Source organism: Lactuca sativa, chromosome 5 (genome assembly GCF_002870075.4).
Source record: "Lactuca sativa cultivar Salinas chromosome 5, Lsat_Salinas_v11, whole genome shotgun sequence".
NCBI classification, from domain to species: Eukaryota; Viridiplantae; Streptophyta; class Magnoliopsida; order Asterales; family Asteraceae; genus Lactuca; species Lactuca sativa.
The window spans coordinates 94166434-94185257 of record NC_056627.2 but is presented as its reverse complement, the minus strand read 5'-3'; the positions used below and the strand labels follow the sequence as shown (position 1 = coordinate 94185257).

The following is an 18824-nucleotide window of genomic DNA, read 5'->3' as shown; positions in this document are numbered from 1 at the left end:
ACGTGTCCCAATTGAGGAAGTCTGTAGCCGATGAGATGACAGTGGTTCCTTTAGAGGACATTCAGGTGGATGCGAGCCTGAATTACATTGAGAGGCCGATAACGATCTTAGATCGGATGGTGAAGGTGTTGAGGAACAAAAAGGTACCCCTAGTTCAGATCCATTGGCAACATCGGAAGGGATCCGAGTGGACTTGGGAGCCGGAGTCCGAGATACGCGAGCAGTATCCAGAGTTATTCCCGGAGCATGACTTCGAGGGCGAAGTCTGATTCTAGTGGGTGAGAATTGTAACATCCCGACCCCCAGGTACTACATTTCATATATATATATATATATATATATATATATATATATATATATATATATATATATATATATATATATATATATATATATATATATATATATATATATATGTATATATATATATATGTATATATATATATATATATATATATATATATATATATATATATATGTATATATATATTGCGATTTAAGGAGTAACTTGACGAGTTGTGTGCCCGACTCGTCGAGTAGGGTCGGATTAGTCACGTGGGTTTAATGACCAACTCGATGACTCAGAGAGCCAACTCGCCAAGTTGGCGCTGTGTGAGGAAACCCTAAATTCTCGGGTTTGTGACCTATTTAAGGGGCCTTAAGCCCTTATTTCCACATCACCAACCACTTTACATCCTTGAGAGAAACCCTAATCCTCCACTTGAACTAGAGAGTGAGAGATGAGTTAATCTTGTGATTATTAGTGTACTTTTGAAGGAGAATTGAAGAGCATCAAATCTTGGATCAAGAGGAGGCTTTGGATGTAGAGGTTCATCAGGGTTTTGCTTCAGTTGGAGGTAAAAAGATGCTAACCTGATCATTTCCTTATGAGATCTTGGTTTAGGGATTTTCTAGGTTTTCTCCCATCCTTTTTGTGTCATTGAGCCCTTTGAGCATGATTTGAGGTTGAAGCCTCGAATCTGAATGTAGGAGGTATTGTGAGTCCAATGACCCGAACTTTATTAAGCAAGAGACCAAATCTTGTGCATCTAAACCTTGTTGGAGGTTATGTTGGAATTATAGACCAAATATGCCATGCATGAACGTAAAGATCGAAGCTTTATATGACATTCAAGCCTTAGGAGACTAGATCTAGAGTTTGGAGTGGTGGATCTACCTTAAAACTTCTGAATGAGAATACAAACTGAATGGAATCGCCGAGTTAATGAGCTGACTCAAAGAGTCGGTTAGGGTTGTCCTGATGGGTCTGATCATTCAGTAACTCGGCGAGCTGACGGGTCAACTCGACGAGTTAATTTGGATTTTGTGAGATTCTGAGAATATCGAGAGGACTTGATGAGTCGCATATATACACTCGACGAGTTGGGTCAACATGGGTTGTTGACTCGAGTTTGACTTCAGGGTTTGGTCAATCATGTCTTATGGAGACCACGAAGGGGTAAAATGGTCTTTTGCCCATTCCAAGAGTTAGCGAGAGAGGAAATAACTTAATTTATTTAGAATTGTGATTAAAGTGTTAATTAGAGATAATTATCATATGTTATTAGGAGGGGGCTAAATTCGGTGATTCGTGTTCGAGGAGTACACATTTACTTAGCTTATTTACGAGGTGAGTCTTCTCACTATACTTACCATGAGTGATATCTTTGTGCAACCGGAGGGTCCTATGTGCTTACTTGAGTTATATGATATTATGCATTTTGTCTGTCTGATATATATGATATATTATGTGTTTACTGAGATAGGACCGGAGGGTCCAAAACGATTTGTGGGACCGGAGGGTCTTCTCTGAGATACTGGATTGGGGGGTCCAAACCGAGCATTAAAACCAAAGGGTCCTCATTGAGACACGTGACCGGAGGGTCCACACCGAGAAGCATGAGACCGGAGGGTCCATGCCGAGTTATAGCCATGAAAGGCTTATTATTTGTTTATGTGGTATTTTAGGAAAACTCACTAAACTTCGTGCTTACCGTGTGGTGTGATATGTGTTTCAGGTACTTCTCAGAATCGCAGGAAGGCGTCGGTGTGATTGTACACACCTGTTCGAGGCTATGTTGAGGATTATGGGATTTGACTTTATTTGTGGATTTATGTTGACATTTGAGACACTTTTGGTTTTATGAAATATAATATATGAGTTTTATGTGCTTTTAAAAATGAAAAATTTGGTTTGAAAATTTACGGTGTTACAGAATATGTTGGGTAAAACATGGGTAGATGAATGATGAGAGATGAAAGATGATATGAGTAAACATTGGCAGCTATAGACTTAGTGCCTAATAAATAACATCGACATCTATGGACTTAGTGCATATTGGATAAATGTTGGTAGCTATGGACTTAGTACCTGTTAGATAAACGTTGGTAGCTATGTACTTAGTACCTATTAGATAAACACTGGTAGTTATGGATTTAGTACCCGATGAATGAACTTTAGCAGCTATGGAATTAGTGCTTTACGAACGAGCATTGGCAGCTATGGACTTTGTGCCTGTCATATAAACCCTGGAAGCATTGGACTTTGGAATGGACAAATTCAGGATTGATGATTCTTAGGGTAGACCCTTAAGAGTAAATAAGATAATGGGGATGGGTAATTGGGTTGATTGTTTGATGTTTAAACATAATAAGTATATTATTGTGGGTTAAAACCCTATGTACTCACCGGGTTTCCCAACCTGACCCACACAGTTTATTTGTATCACAGGTGTCGATCTGAAGTTACATTACACTAAGAGATTAAGGAGATGTAATCACTAGTGATAATAAATGTAAGTTATGTTTATGCTTATAATTTAGTATTGACAATGACATCCCAACGTTTTAAAATCAATAAAAATACATTTCTTCAGAAATGATTTGATAATATATTTATCATGTTTTTCTGGGAACAAATTCCGCAACATTTTTCTTAAAAAGGTACTTTGATTTTTATATAAAGCATAAAAAAATCGGTCATTTCTGGCCGTAAAAATGAGGATGTCATAGTTGGTATCAGAGCATTAGTTTAAGCGAACTAGGAATAAGGATTTATTTCTAGACTTAAACTTAGAATGCTAAGTGATGATCGTGAGGAATGTGTCTAATATATTTTAGGTAATACACCTGAATAGACACAAGCACTAGCTAATTTAGGGAACATGCCTAACATGCTTTTATGTGCTAAATGAATTGTGATGTTTTATGATGCTATTGTCTAATCGGATATATGGTCTGTTGTCGATCGGATTTGGAAACTTTATTTGTTGAGATTTTTAAATGTTTAATTACGGTATTAGAATTGGAATATAACTTTTTGGAATGATAGGGAGATTTACACGTCGGTCGTAAACAAAATCTTTCCTGTCTTAATTCTCATCATTACCCACCGAACGTCTAATTTGGTGTATAGATCGAAATGGCAAGAACCCAAAGCGGAATTGGAAACGTGAATGGAAACAGAAATCAGCAACCGCAACCCCAAGTGAATGAGCAAGTCATGTAGTAGCAACTACACTCGAGCCAATCACTATGACTGGGGTACAAGAAACGATCCAGATGATGTTAGATCGTCAAATAGAAGAAACAAGGCGTTTGCTTCAACATAATCGAGATGAACCTACGGTGCCTATTGAACAGCCCAAACTGAATGAAGAATTGTCAGAGGATGGAAATTACAGCCATACGGTGAGTCAAGTTAGACCCCGAGTGGTCAGGAGAAAGGAACCAGACATAAGGATTGACAGGGATGGGTGCTTGTATAATAACTTATTGAGTGCCAAACCACCAAGCCTCTCTGGAAGCCCAAAACTAGTGGAAATTATGGATTGGATCTCCGAGATGGAGATGGTATTTGAGAGTTGCAACTGCAGCGATAAACAAAATACCGTCTTTGTAGTCAGACAACTAGCGACCGGAGTGCTAAGTTAGTGGAAGTTTTTGGTAGATACAATGCCATGAGGAGAAGCCATTCGAATGTATTGGGAAGCATTCATGGAGTAGTTAAAAATGCAGTACTACTCAGAGATAGATCTAATAGACCTAAACAACGAATTTCAGAACCTAAAGAAAGGGAAGATGAGTGTTGATGAATATGCCACCACATTCACCAAAAGGATGAAGTTATTCCTCTACTTGGTGCCTATCGAACTCTCTAAGATAGTAATGGACTGCCTACAGACTTTGGTCCAACGGTCAAAATGGAAACTACTTTGAAAACAGCTGTTAGAGAAACTAAGAATGTAGAGACCCAGATAAGAAAAAGGGGTCTAGAAAAAGAAAAGGCAGGAGAAAATAGGAAGTTTGAAGGATCTGCGAGGTCCAACAAAGAGAGCAAACTCTTGAAGTTTGGAGGAGGAGGAAGAGGTGAAGCGAGATGGTGTCATAAGTGCAAGAAAAATCATTGTGGGAGATGCAACGAAGAAGTAACTTGTTACAAGTGTGGGAGGATCGGTCACTATTCCAAGGATTGTACATATAGTGATAAGGTATGCTATGGATGCGGAGGCAAGGGCCACATGTCTAGAGACTGCCCGAGGAAAAATGAAGCAGCAAGGCCAAATGCATCGCCAAAGCCAAGGGCATTCCACATTATCCTCGAAGAAGTAGATAACAGTGCGAGGAACCTTGGGTGAGGACTTCATATCCAAAGATCAAAATATGAAGTAGCTGTGTGGATAGTATCAGGAGGTGTAGCCTATTAGAGGTATAGTATAGGTTAAACTTGAACACCTATGTAATCGTTTCAAGGAATAATATAAAACCTTCGTTTTTTTATCTGGTGTGCTAAGTTGTTATGTGATTTTCTTGTATGGTGACTTGGAAAATTGCGAGACAATACTTGGGATGAGTATGAGTAGGTGTGGATGGTAGTAGAGGCCTATATTACTAGAAGCATAAGACTCACACTTGGATTAGGGAAAGTCACAAGTGTAACACCGTAAATTTCAAAACAATTTTTAGCATTTTATAAAAACATAATTCATTTAATATTCATAAAAACATCAATGTTTGAAACTAAATCCATGCCATATAAAAATCCCAATATCTCATAACATAAAAATCCCATGTGTGTACTGATCAAGCCGGCACCTTCCCACGGTCATCACTAGTACCTGAAACATATAACACTAAACATTGTAAGCACAAAGCTTAGTGAGTTCCCCAAAATACCACACATAACCCATATTAGCCACTCGAGGCTATAACTCTGTGGGTCCGTGGACCCTACTCTGTAAACCTTCTGGTTCTATCTCTGTGAACCTTCCGGTTCCAACTCTATAAACATGCACAACATAAATCACATAGAAATAATGCAGTACAACACATAACATACATATAGCATACAAACACTCTGTCACATAACTCTGATTACCTACGCAATGTAAAGTATAGTGAGAAGACTCACCTCGCGTATCTCGATAACTCGCAAATCCCGGAAATCACTCGCGCTCGATCCCCCGAGCTATAATCCTCCTATAGCACAATATATCTCTAATTAACACTTTCACAACTAAGGTTGACTAACCCTATCAAGTCAACACTGGTCAACTCTGGTCAATGGTCAACGGTCAACTTTGACCGGACTCGGGGAGTGCACTAGAGAAACTCGGCGAGTCACTGACTCCCTCGGATCCTCTCTTGACACGTCGAGTACTTCCCTAACTCGACGAGTTCCACCTGGCATGAATCGCGGGGCCACCACGACTCAACTTGGTGAGTTCCGGCTTGACTCAGCCCCCTATTGACTCTCCCTGACTCACTAGGTCATCCCCCAACCCGGCGGAGTCTACTCGCTGAACAGTTTACGTGAAACCCCAACCCTACTCGCCGAGTCTCAAGAACAACTCGGCGAGTTCATGCCATGCACAAACTCTATTGACCTTCTGAGGTCAGATCTACTTCCCTAAACCATAGATCTGGCCTTCCCAAGCATGAATGTCACGTAAAGTTCGAAACTTGATGCTTATATAACCCCCACAAGGAATTAAAAGGAGATTTGGTCCCAAAAATGACAACCTAGGTCCAATAACTCCATAATAACCCAAAAAGCTCCAAGGGTTAAGGTCTCTGGACCTCTTTGAGTCCAGATCCAAGGCACAAACTCGAAGAGGGACCATTTGCTTCACATAATCACTCTCCAAAGGGGTTAGAAAACCCTAACTCTAAAGATCAACCCTGAAACTGAAGGAGGTTCGAACTATTACCTCAAAATGAAGCCTCTGGACTCTGGATTTGCTGGAATCTCACCTCCTCCTTACTCTTGCCACCTTCTTCTTGCTAAACAAGGAATGCAAAGGCCCAAAAGTGACTTCCTCTCTCCCAAAACGATTTAGCTCTCTTAGGGTTCTCTCAAGGGACTGGTAGCCGCAATGGGGGGCTATAAGTGCCCTTAAATAGGCTCCAAACCTGGGGAATTAGGGTTTCATTAAACAGCGTGAACTCGTCGAGTCCACTTTTGAACTCGCCGAGTCCATACGCGAACCCGTGCCCATAGCCGCGATCATACTCGGCGAGTTTGGGCTCCAACTCGCCAAGTCTCCTCACAAATCACCAAAATATAAGAATGAATAATACCTAGGAATCCGGGCTGTTACAACAAGGTTATAAAGGCACTAATAATTGATTATCTTTGCTTATGTCTGTCATTACCATCATTTCGGTAATGACTAAGAAGATGATTGTTATTCTAATCCAGGTGGTCATATCAAATTGAGTCCGACTAAGATGAGTATGTTACGTGGTTCAGAGAACCAAGTTCGATGCAACATCTGACTTAAGCCAGAAAATTGAAGTGAAAGATAATCGAAGCAATCAATAAAAGTTTTGTGATCGTTGTTAAGGTAAGAAACTTATAGCTAGAAGTGTTTCATGCTAGAATGTGATTATATCACATTAGAACATGAAGGAAGGTATATCCCTTTATGGAATTTGACTTTAAGAGATCTGAGTCTAAGCATTACATCATACGATGAGAGGTCATTAGAACATGACCCATCGGTCTGTTACGATAATCGAAGTAAAGTTTGTTTCTGAAGGATCAGGAGTTTCCAATAAGGATCAAGACTGTAACTCGAAGGTTATAATTAAAAGTCCAACACAGTATGAAGAACAGGTGCAAGATTGAGCACTGCTAGTAGTCAACGAAGTCCAAGAGTCAAATACTCATTTGAAAGGTCATAAGAGTTATGGTTATTACCCAGGATGAAAAGATAACGTATGGTGTCATTATACAAGCCCTGTTTTGTTGATGATTTCGGGACGTAATCATCCTAAGGGGGAGATAATTGTAACGCTTGCAGATTTGGGCTAGTCAATTTAGAGACAATAAGCGTCAAAAATGACTTTTTGATGGAATATTATTTAGAATGAAAAATCTTAACCAAGTTATAGTATATGTTACAAGGGTTCCGTACATATAAAGAATGTCGAAATCCGAGTTATAACGAAGAAGTTATGGCCCATAGAAGTTTTACGGCTAAACCGACACAACACCGCGTAACGTAAAAAGTAATTTTTGATAAACTACTTTTTAGCGGTAGAGATCTAAATTAGAGATGTAGTATACGTTAAACCAGAATGTGCATAAAAAGAATGCCAAATCTAACTTCGTATGAGGAAATTATGATTTTTCTAAGATTTGGCCTAACAATGCACAACCCGGAATTCGAATTTTAGATCGGTCGATTTTTAGCCAAAATAATCTTAACGAAAATTGAAGATATCGTTAATAGGAGTTCAATAATAAAAAACAATCGAAAACGGAGCTCGTATGCGAAAGATATGGACGACACTTAGTCCCTACTCTTCGAGCGTGATAAAATTCGATACAGTTTTGTAAACCGGATAGAATGAGAATTAGCCGACGAGGTCAAAATGCAAGTTGTATTACTTGTAAATACCAACGCGTGGATATAAAGAAAGTCAAAATCAGTGTTTGTATGAATGAATTATAATTTTTGATAGCATATTAAATAATGTATAAATCATATATACGTACACATATATATACATATGTATATATCATTAGAAAGGTATCAACGATGCAGTCATTATAAGACTAGTGTTGAGTACTTTCGACATTAGTTTAATACAAACATCGTTAAATCTATTTAAAATAGTATTATAAATGGGTGTTAGTTGTTTATATAACTATAAGGTCATTAGTAATTATGAGGGTAGTTTTTGAAAATTCAATTACTATAAATAAGAGCCTTAGGCTCTCATATTTCTTGCACCATTCTCTTGATTCAAGAGTCTTTATCTTCTTATCCCCCGAGCATTTCGATCCCTCTTGATTTGACTTTTCTTTCTCTAGTTTTAGTGTAGTAACGTGAGTATTGAAGCGTTGCAAGAATCTTTCTTAGAAAGATTCACCGACGAAGTTCTGCCCCTGCAAAGCCCCGCTCCTTGCTAAAACCCCATTGTAAGTAAGTTGTGCTTACCCTACTTTAAATATACTTATAATTAATATTAGTATTTTTATTATGAACTTATAATAAATATTTAGGCTATTATTATGAGCTATATAAGTATTGTTATAATATCTTTTAACCGCCTGCGGTACGGGGAATATGGTTTGAAGGGTCGCATAGGGTTGTTGGATTTCAGAAGTGCTATAATTACAAAATGTTTCTGCCCTCCGATGTTTCATGTCTGGCCCCTGTCTGTACATAGTAGTTGAAAAGTGTTGTTCGACGCTTATAAAATAATACACACTCGTAAATAGTCGCATTAAATATTAGACTAAAATCTCATGGTAATGATACTAGGTTTCGTAGAAAGAAAGTAGAATTAATAGAAGCAAAGCACTGTCTGAGATCGAAATCGCCAACTTAACAAGTGAGTGCATAGTTAATTTATCTTACACATAAATATGAAATATTTTATATAAATTACGTGCTATGTGTGCATATAACCTATATATTTGCTATCTATGCTGGATGAACGATTTTATACATGTTTTAAATGATTTAAATTGTATATGTATTTTATATCTACGAATATGTTGGGTAAAACATTGGTAGATGAATAATGAGAGATGAAAGATGATATGAGTGAACATTGGCAGCTATAGATTTAGTGCCTAATAAATAACATCGGCAACTATGGACTTACGGCCTATTGGATAAACGTTGATAGCTATAGACTTAGTACTTGTTAGATAAACGTTGGTAGCTCTGGACTTAGTACCTATTAGATAAACACTGGTAGCCATGAATATAGTACTTGATGAATGAACTTTAGAAGCTATGGAATTAGTGCTTTACGAACAAGCATTGACAACTATGGACTTAGTGCATGTTATATAAACCTTGGAAACAATGGACTTCGGAATGGACGAATGCAGGATATATGATTCTTAGGGTAGACCCTTAAGAGTAAAGAAGATAACGATGATGGGAAATTGGGTTGATTATTTGATGTTTAAACATAATAATTATATTATTGTGGGTTGAAAACCCTATGTACTCACCTGGTTTCCCAACCTGATCCACTCAATTTATTTGTATCACATGTGTCGATATGAAGTTACATTACACTGAGAGATTAATGAGATGTAAATCACTAGTGATAATAAATGTAAATTATGTTTATGCTTATGTTTCGGTATTGACGATGACATCCCAACTTTTTAAAATGAATAAAAATGTATTACTTCGAAAATTCTTTGATAATATATTTATCATGTTTTTTTGGAAACAAATTATGCAACATTTTCTTAAAATGGTACTTTGATTTTATATAAAGCATAAAGAAAATCATTATTTTCCGGCCGTAAAAACGGAGATGTCACACAAAGCAAGATGTCGACTTTATACCTCAAGAAGACTGATATTGGTGAAGAGTTTTTGGATCTATACTCCTTCTAAGCTATATGTTTCCAACTTCCAAGCTCCTTCCAAAGAACCACCAAAATCTATTCTCAAAGCTCTCACACACTCAATCTTGAAAGGATAAACGAACTTAGGGTTTATGGATAAAGGGAGGTTGGTAAGGAGGCCAACCAAGGGGGTTAAGTCCTTTAAATAAGGTGCAACACCCTAAAATTAGGGTTTCATCTTCAGCCGTCAACTCTTCGAGTTGGGACACCCCGACTCGTCGAGTTGGGTCATTAAAACCCCCTGCCACAAAGTTCTCAACACGACGAGTTGGAGCTCCCCAACTCGTCGAGTTCCCACAAAATTCAAATATTTGAGATATGATTCATACATGAATCAAGCGTTACATATCATAGAATGCCAAAAAAAAAAATGAAAAACATAAAATTTTCAGCTTTGATATCCCGATTTTGAGAGACTGTAAGTCAATGAATATAAACCCAAAAATGACAAAATTACAGTCTAAAATCAAGTTCAAACTATAAAATACATTCTGGAAAAAACCTCATGTCAATCTGAATTAAACGAATGAGATATGCATGGTTTTAAACTTTTCGAAAAAATTGGTTTCGGTCCCTAAAACCGGTTCTGGTTCCTAACACTGTTCTGGTTCTTAACACTGTTCTGTTTCTTAAACCAGGTTTACCCGGATCCGAAGGACCCAAAACCCAGAACCCGGGTAAAGCCATTATTTAAACCCGGGACCTTCTACATGTTCCGTTCTAACGGTTCCCGTCCTATTTCGGATCCGATTTTCCGGTTCTAAATCTCATCCCTAATAACAATCATTTTAGTGTAAGATTAAAAAAAAAACAAACAAACTTAAGGACGTAATATAGACAAAGTTAAAACCATATTACATCCTAGTTTGTTAACCCTTAAGTTAAATCAACTCACTGGTGATTAACTCTAGTCTTGTCCCGCAATCCATTACAACCCTATTAAACCCTACCTCATCTCAATTAAACCTGAATTCACTTTTAACCATACGAAAATTACCAGTTGCGGTTCATGGAAGACGACGATAACAGTAATTCAAGAAAGTCAATTTAACTATGATGCCGATGAGAACCGAATTGTTCAGCAACTTCTGCTCACCAATATTTCGTGCAAGAGCAAACAATTGTTTTGGTATGATATTCGAAACTTTCCTGATTCGTTGCTTATTGAAAATCTCGCTAGATTACCCGTCAAATCGATTTTTAGTTTTAAAAGTGTGTGCAAGCATTGGCAAACCCTAATTTCTCACCCTTCCTTCTGCCGATTCTATTACTCCATTCTCAATTCATCCCTGCGGCCTATCAGAATCTTGGATAGGTACACTTGGCTACCGAACTTCAAGGAGTTTGTTAATCGTCTTGGTACTAAAATCCACAGTTCGTCCGAATTTTCTGTTCTTTTTCTTGCTACCTATGAAGAACAACAACGCGGTGCAAATGATCAATTTAGGGTTTTAGATATGAGTAATGGTTTGATTCTGTTTTGTTCGAGGTCGCAAGCATTTGTTTACTACATATGTGATCCACTCACTCGACAATGGATCACTTTACCTAGCAGGAAACCCCGATTAATAAGTTTCATTAGTGAGGGGCTTATTACTAGGGTCGATGAAGATTATACGCTTATTGGTTATACAATTGTTACAGTGGAACTCCTTAAATCTCGATCGAATTATGTCAATATAGAGATATTTTCATCTGGAACAGGCAAATGGATGGTCTACAAGCTACCTTGCGATAGTCCAATCCGATTGTGGAAAGTGGTCAGTGGCCCAATATATTGTTACGGGGCTCTTCATTGGCAAGTTATTAAATATGATAGGATTCATGGCTTGCTTGCGTTTGATCCTTACAAAGATCCAAAATCGGTTCGCCTAATTCCACTCCCAGATGACAGAGATCTCCAGAGTGAGGATGTCGACATGGGAGTTTGTGAATTATGTGGTGAGAGCCAAGGGACCCTTCGTTATTTCGAGGTGGCTGATGATTCCATTTACACCAAGTTCTATTTGTTCAGCATGTGGGTTATGAAGGATTATGAGAAAGGAGAATGGTGTTGTGAGTTTAAGGTGAGACGTAGTGATCTTCATTGTAACGATCTGGAATTGAATAATTGGCTGTTGGACGTCCGAGGGTTTCATCCTTTATCATTTCATCCGTTGAATCCAAATGTTGTGTATTTGCAATGCATGGAGCCTGAGCGTATTGTTTCGTATAATATTATGAATAGAAGGCTGGATGTTGCTTCTAAACGTATTGATGTCGGTCAATGCATTTCATCGTCTCTTGGGATCCCGTTTGTGTTACCTACATGGCCGGTGCTTGTTCCACCAATTGCCACTGTTAAAAGCAAATAGAGAGGGTAAAGTGCTGACTGGAGAAACACTATTCTTTTTTATAAAATGAGAGTATATTCCCATTGTGCCCTTCTGTCTATATGAGATGTTGAATAACAAATGATTGTTTATTCGAAAACTCTTTCGTTTAAAAAGAAATGTAAATTCATATTTTAATTTACCGGCTACTATTTGTTTTTTTTTTTAGATTTTTTTTTGTTTGTTTTTTTTTGCTGTCGATTTTTGTTGACTATCAGAACCACAGTTTGAAGCAAAAACATAATTAACTTCAGATAGGCTATGCAACCATTTTTTCTTCTATTATTTGATTGCCAAACATTAACTAATCAGAATCATATATATATATATATATATATATATATATATATATATATATATATATATATATATATATATATATATATATATATATATATATATATATATATATATATATATATATATATATATATATATATATATATATATGAAGGTTTTTTGCCATATGTCAATCACCTAATTCAATATGCCACATGACATTTTTAAAAAAATTTCAATTTCATTTAAATCTATTTGGCAAATTGTGGTTTTTTGGCTTTTTATTAAATTATAAAAAAACTAGGGTTTAGGTCATTTTTGGTCACTTACTTTTGATTTTGTGCTTATTTGGTCACTTAACTATTTTTGAGTTTTAAAAGATTATCAAACTTTTGACTTTGTGTTCATTTAGTCACTTAACTTTTGGTTTGGTCACATTTAGTCACGTAACTTTTAGATTTATGCTCATTTAGTGACCTAACTTTTGAAATTGTGCTCACTAAAATTCTAAAAAAATTTAAAAGTTTAATTTAAAAGTTTAGTGACTAAATTAGCACAATTTTAAAAGTTAGGTGACTAAATGTGGTCAAAATAAAAGTTAATTCACTAAATGAGCATAAAACCAAAAGTTTTGATGACATTTTAAAACTTAAAAAGAGTTAAGTGACCAAATGAGTACAAAACTAAAAATATCGTCAAACCACATAATTACCCTTATAATCCTTGGATGGTTATATCTAGGGATTATATTAAAAAAAACGATGCATATTAAAAAACGATGCACATATCATTTTATAGCACTTGCACAAGGAGTCACATGTACCAAGGGTCTAATAGGTTTTCTCCATTATTTCTCGATCGAGACCGTTCCTAATCTGCATATTGCCTCTCTATTTTCCCTAAATCGATATCCCTCCTCTCGATTTTTCTATCAGACACTTGATCGATTCAGAGCTTTGATTTATGGAAACTCCATGGAGGGTCAGATTCCTATTTTGGAAACGTGTTGGAAACGGATACGACATGAATACGTCAAAGAAACGTTTCGTTGAAAAATCGGGAATGCAAGAAACGTTTCGTTCAAGTTTCATGAATGTTTCTATTTTATTTTAGGTTTTCCATGGGCTTTTTTACTCCAAAAACAGCTAATGGGCTATCCATATACTTCTAATTCCTAAAACGATCAACTTTTTAACTCCGAAAACGTTTATATATCCCATTTGTCGTCGATCACCAATTCACCATTCACCATCAAGCATCATCATTCATCTATTGATTATGGCTTCTCAAGAATAAGGAACACAATGATCATCATCAACTACATCAATAGACCAACCTCTGTTGTGGGACTATGTGGCTAAACTAGAAAAACTTGCTGGAGCAGGAGGATGTTGGAAATTTAAGTGTAACCTTTCCGTTGAACCCTGACAAAAATCATATTCTAGAGATAGAGCACATTTGCTTTGTATAAAAGGTAATCTTTGCAGTGTTTGGATTATGGTTTTCTAATTTTCTAATCCCTGGATTTCTATTTGCATTATATGTAGTGAGATTTCTATTTGCAAGAAAGCAACAATGACTGACAAACTTAAGATGAAACAATTAGAAGATGTGTATGAAGAGAAGAAAGCCGAGTCACAAGCGAAAGAAGTCGAGTTTCCATGTGAATTTGGTGTTGGATTTAAGAAAAGAAAGGTATTTCAACACCTATTGAAAGAGCTTTTTGTGTTGAAATTAAGGACCAGCTGGATCAAGAAATAGCAAGGATATTTTATACCGGAGGTTTTCCTTTTAATCTTACAAGAAATCCACACAATCTCAGGGTTTTTCAATTTGTTGCTAACAAAAGAATTGATGGTTATGTTTCTCCATGTTATAATAAGCTAAGAACAACATTACTACAAAAAGAAAAAGATAATGTTCACAGGCTATTGGATCCACTTAGGTCTACATGGAAAGAAAAATGTGTGACTATTATGAGTGATGGCTGGAGTGATCCTACAAGAAAGGCTCTTATAAATTTCATGGCAACCTCAGGTAATGGTCCTTTGTTTATATAGGCAGCGAATTGTTTAGGGGAAGTAAAGGATAGATTTTATATTGTCGAATTAATGAAAGAAGTAATCAATGAGATTAGTCATCAAAATGTTGTGCAAATCATTACAGACAATGCAACAAATTGTAAGGCGGCTGGAGAGATTATAGAGTCAGTTTCCTCACAACTATTGGACGCCATCTGTTGTTCCTACGCTTAATCTTGATTTGAAGAACATTTGTTCACCAAGGAATGCGGAAACAAATGAACTAACATATAAACAATGCAACTGGATAAAAGAGGTTCATGAAGATGCGCTTGCAATAAAAAATTTCATCATGAACCATAACGTGAAACTCTCGATTTTCACCAAGTTTACTCCTCTTAGACTACTTTGGTTTGTCGACACTCGCTTTGCCTTCATTATTATAATGCTCAAGAGATTGAAACTTATCAAAATGGGTCTTCAAGCTGTAACATCTGGTTTGAGAATTGGTTGGGAACTCGTCATATAAGAAAGTTTTGTGCATGGATTCGGTGAGTTGGGAGTCCAGCTCGCCGAGTAGGGTCGCGTATCATGAACACGGGTCCGAACTAACTCGCGTGAGTCGAAGGACCGACTCGACGAGTCCAGCCTGTTTAAGGAAAAACCTGATTTCAGGGTTTGCCCCCTATATAAGCCTCATTAAATGCTCTTGTAGCCTCCCTTACCATCATAAGAGACTGTGTACGGCTGCAAACTCCCTAGTGTGTGAAGTGTGTGCATTTGAGAGCTTGACTTTTGGTATTTGGGAAGGATTCCAAGTTTGGAGAAGAAGAATCAAGGGGAAAACATTGGATCTAGCATCTAGTTCGTATTGGGCATCAAATTGAGGTATGAATTTGTTACCTTAAGCATATATTCTGTTTGGGAGTTCATGACCAAACTTTGAGGAAATGAAAGAAAGCCTAGATCTGGATCTATCACAAGGGTATGGTTCCAGATCTGAAGCTCACTAGGTCCTAAATATCATAAAGTTGAATGCTTTGTAAGCCTATTCCCTCCCCATGTATGAAAACCTTGTTGGAGGATCAGTTTTGGTGTTTACGATTATAAAAGGACCTGCATGCACTTAAAGTTTGTAACTTTACGTGAAACCTACAATAGGAGATGATGGATCTAAAGTTTGGGACCTTAAGTCCCACTGGAAAGGACCGAGTACGGGGGAACTTGTCGAGTCACTCTAGTGACTCGGCGAGTCGGGAGGGTGTACGGCCAAGGGTTTACGGTCAAAGGTATAAGGTTGGTGGTTTACAGCCATAGACATCAAGGAACTCGACGAGTTCCTCGGGTGACTTGGCGAGTCGATGAGTTAAGCAGGGAACCCGACGAGTGAATGATTGTACTCGACGAGTCAAGGTCAATATGGACTGTTGACCTTGACTATAGACTTTGACTTTGACTAGGGTTGACCCTGGGGGTATTTATGGGATTATGCTGAGTTATTTACTCAGTGATTATAAACAGTTGGGAAGAGTAGCACGGGACATACCTGAATTCAGTTGTCGAATCAGCTTTGTGAGGTGAGTCTTCTCACCATACCAACGGGTCTAAGGCACCAAGGCCGGCCCATTTTCTTTTTGTTGGTTTACTTGCTTCGTAGCGGTGTGATATGTATGAATGCATGGTATACGGTAGAGATAGCCCTTGTGACTACTGGTAGAGATAGCCTTATGAAAAAAGGAAGAGATAGCCTTATGGCTAATGGTAGAGACAGCCTTTCTGGCTGACGGTACAGATAGCCTTTTGGCTAATGGTAGAGATAGTTTCATAGTTAAAGGATGTGTGTTATGTGTTAGAGATAGCTTTTGTAGCTAATGTGATATGTGGCTTGTATGGGGTATGCTCTGAGGAACTCACTAAACTTTCAGCTTACAGTTGTGGATTTGTCTCAGCTACATCGAAGCCCAAGGGTAAAGGCAAGGCGTGATGATGTGGCATGCACTCTATCTCTCTCTTTCATGGTTTGGGGACACTCTGATTTTTTGAAAATAATGTTGTAATGATGATGGATTTGAAAAAAAATATTCGGGTTTTTGTGAATTATTAATTATGACTGAGTAATCAAAAATGAAAATTTTCTTTATAAAGTTTTGGGTTATTACACAAGCTATGGTCCTAAGTGAAGAATGGTCTTCTTATAGATTAGGACACTAAGAAAGTAAAATGTGTGAAAGAATATATTTTAAATGATGAATGGTGGGACAAAGTAACATATATTCTTAGTTTCACTGGACCTATATATATGAGATGATTAGCGTTTGTGACACCGACAAACCATGTTTACACTTGGTGTATGAGATGTGGGATTCGATAATTGAGAAAGTGAAGATTCAGATCCACAAGAAAGAAGAATGTTTGGCATCTCAATTAAGTTGCTTTTATGATGTTGCACATCGTATTTTAGTGCTCGATGGGCAAAGAATAACATTCCCCTACATTGTTTAGATCACTCTTTAAATCAAAGGTATATGATTTTAAATTATACACTTGATTTCTATTTTATACTTATGTTTTAGATATTATAGTGATGCATGGTTACTTGAGGATTCTATAAGATGTTCTCCACATAGGGATGGAGAAATTTCATAAGAAAGGATGAAATGTTTTCAAAGGTTGTTTCCTAATGATGATGAGCATAGCAGAGTCCGAGTCCTTGATGAGTATGCAATTTTTCAATGAAGAGTGATCCTTTTGACCGTTAGAACTAAGTTCAATTAGGATCGTTAGATTCTATGCAAGCAAACAATTATGAATGTAAATATAAACACGAGTATGGCTTTGAATATGTCGTATGATTAATACTTCAACACCTCAGAAGAGCTAGATTAAGAACTTCGACTGTAGAGGTGTTTAGGGTTACAAAATAATAAATGCAATACTCGACAGCGTATAATGCATACATGCATGCATACTTATAGTAAAACCCTACTGGATAAATAAGGATGGACATGCCCAATCTGGATACAAAATATAAAGCCCATGACGCAACACAATTAAACTCAACAATCTCCCCCTTTGCGTCAATGGAACCGAAAGCTAACTTCGGTTGAACTACAGAAGACTTCTTTATGGTTTTGAACACCTTCGGAATGATAGCCAAAAGATGATGACGGAACATTATGTACCACCGAAGCATGTCCGTGAAGTTCTTTTTGTCTGCTTCTGAGTTCTGCTTGCACCGATGAATAATGTTGATGATGTGCTCCAAGCAGTCAGTTGAAAATAAATGTTTATCAACAAGAGAAAATAAAAATATGTGACCTTCGCCTTTGGTAAACATCACAATGAGATGTGTTGAATCTATTTGGCCCATCTTCATCTTATTTACATCTCCTGGTTTCGGTGTTGTCTTGATGGTCGGTTTCCTATTCATCACTCTCGTTATCTCTTGATCCATAGCTACAACCTCATAGATATAAGAAGCCAACATCCTCTTCAAGTGCTCCAATATCGGCTCATATTCCCTCGAATTTGTGAGCAGAATATTAAACAAAAGAATCCAATCGTGAGGATTTAGATTTGGAAGATCTGCTAGGGAGATAATCGACACCGAGTTTGCAGATCCTCGTGTGATTTTGAAATTGACATTTACAAATTTCCCAGCAGTCGTAGGTTTCAATACCTTGATAGTGACTATCTTCTGTGTGCTCCATGTCAAGTACTGAGGTTGCCCATACTTCAGATAGAAATCAATAAGCTCTCGGTCAACCTTTGGATGAGGAAAAGGAACCTCGGCAGTCGAATCAAAGCAGAGAAACGTGAATGCCTTTCGTATTATCGGCATGTCAAACTGCGAGTCCTTGGAATTGTCACAGTCAAACGAAGCAATAGGTTCCAACCAATAAACACTTGGAAACTCTATAGCTTGATTGATAAGTGCCTCTTTTGTCCATAAGGGAAACAAGGCCTTCTTGCAGTTCAAGGCTTCTTCTTCTTCCTTATTTCTCCTTTCCCTCTCCTCTACTTCCCTTGCAATTTTTAGATTTTCATTAAACTCTCGGTCTCTCTTCTTTCTTTTGAGAGCCTCAGCAATGGTTTCCTCAACATCATCATCGCTATCATCTTCAATCTCCTTTCGCTTCGCTTGTGAACCAGAACCTGAAGCTACATTATCCTTCAGTTCGGTTGTAACTTTATCAGTTTTAGTTTTAGCCTTCGGTTGATGAGCACCCTCTCCCCCTTGTTTTGGAGCAATAAATATCTCCAAAA

The 18824-nt window shown here is 37.4% G+C and overlaps 1 protein-coding gene across 1 annotated transcript; it reads left to right on the top strand.

Moving 5' to 3' along the window:
• Window positions 1–4202: 4202 nt before the first annotated feature.
• LOC111900797 (putative F-box/kelch-repeat protein At1g15680) lies at window positions 4203–12400 on the top strand. The gene is made up of 2 exons (XM_023896678.1): window positions 4203–4490; window positions 10798–12400. The coding sequence occupies exons 1-2, from the start codon at window positions 4203–4205 to the stop codon at window positions 12238–12240; spliced, it is 1731 nt and encodes a 576-aa protein (XP_023752446.1). The 3' UTR covers window positions 12241–12400.
• Window positions 12401–18824: the final 6424 nt, after the last annotated feature.

Bases quoted from the DNA above. Each gene is read 5' to 3' on its own strand.
- LOC111900797 (XM_023896678.1), top strand. From the start codon at position 4,203: ATGGAAACTACTTTGAAAACAGCTGTTAGAGAAACTAAGAATGTAGAG. The intron at 4,491-10,797 runs GTATGCTATGGA...GATTAACTCTAG, and splicing joins ATTGTACATATAGTGATAAG to TCTTGTCCCGCAATCCATTA.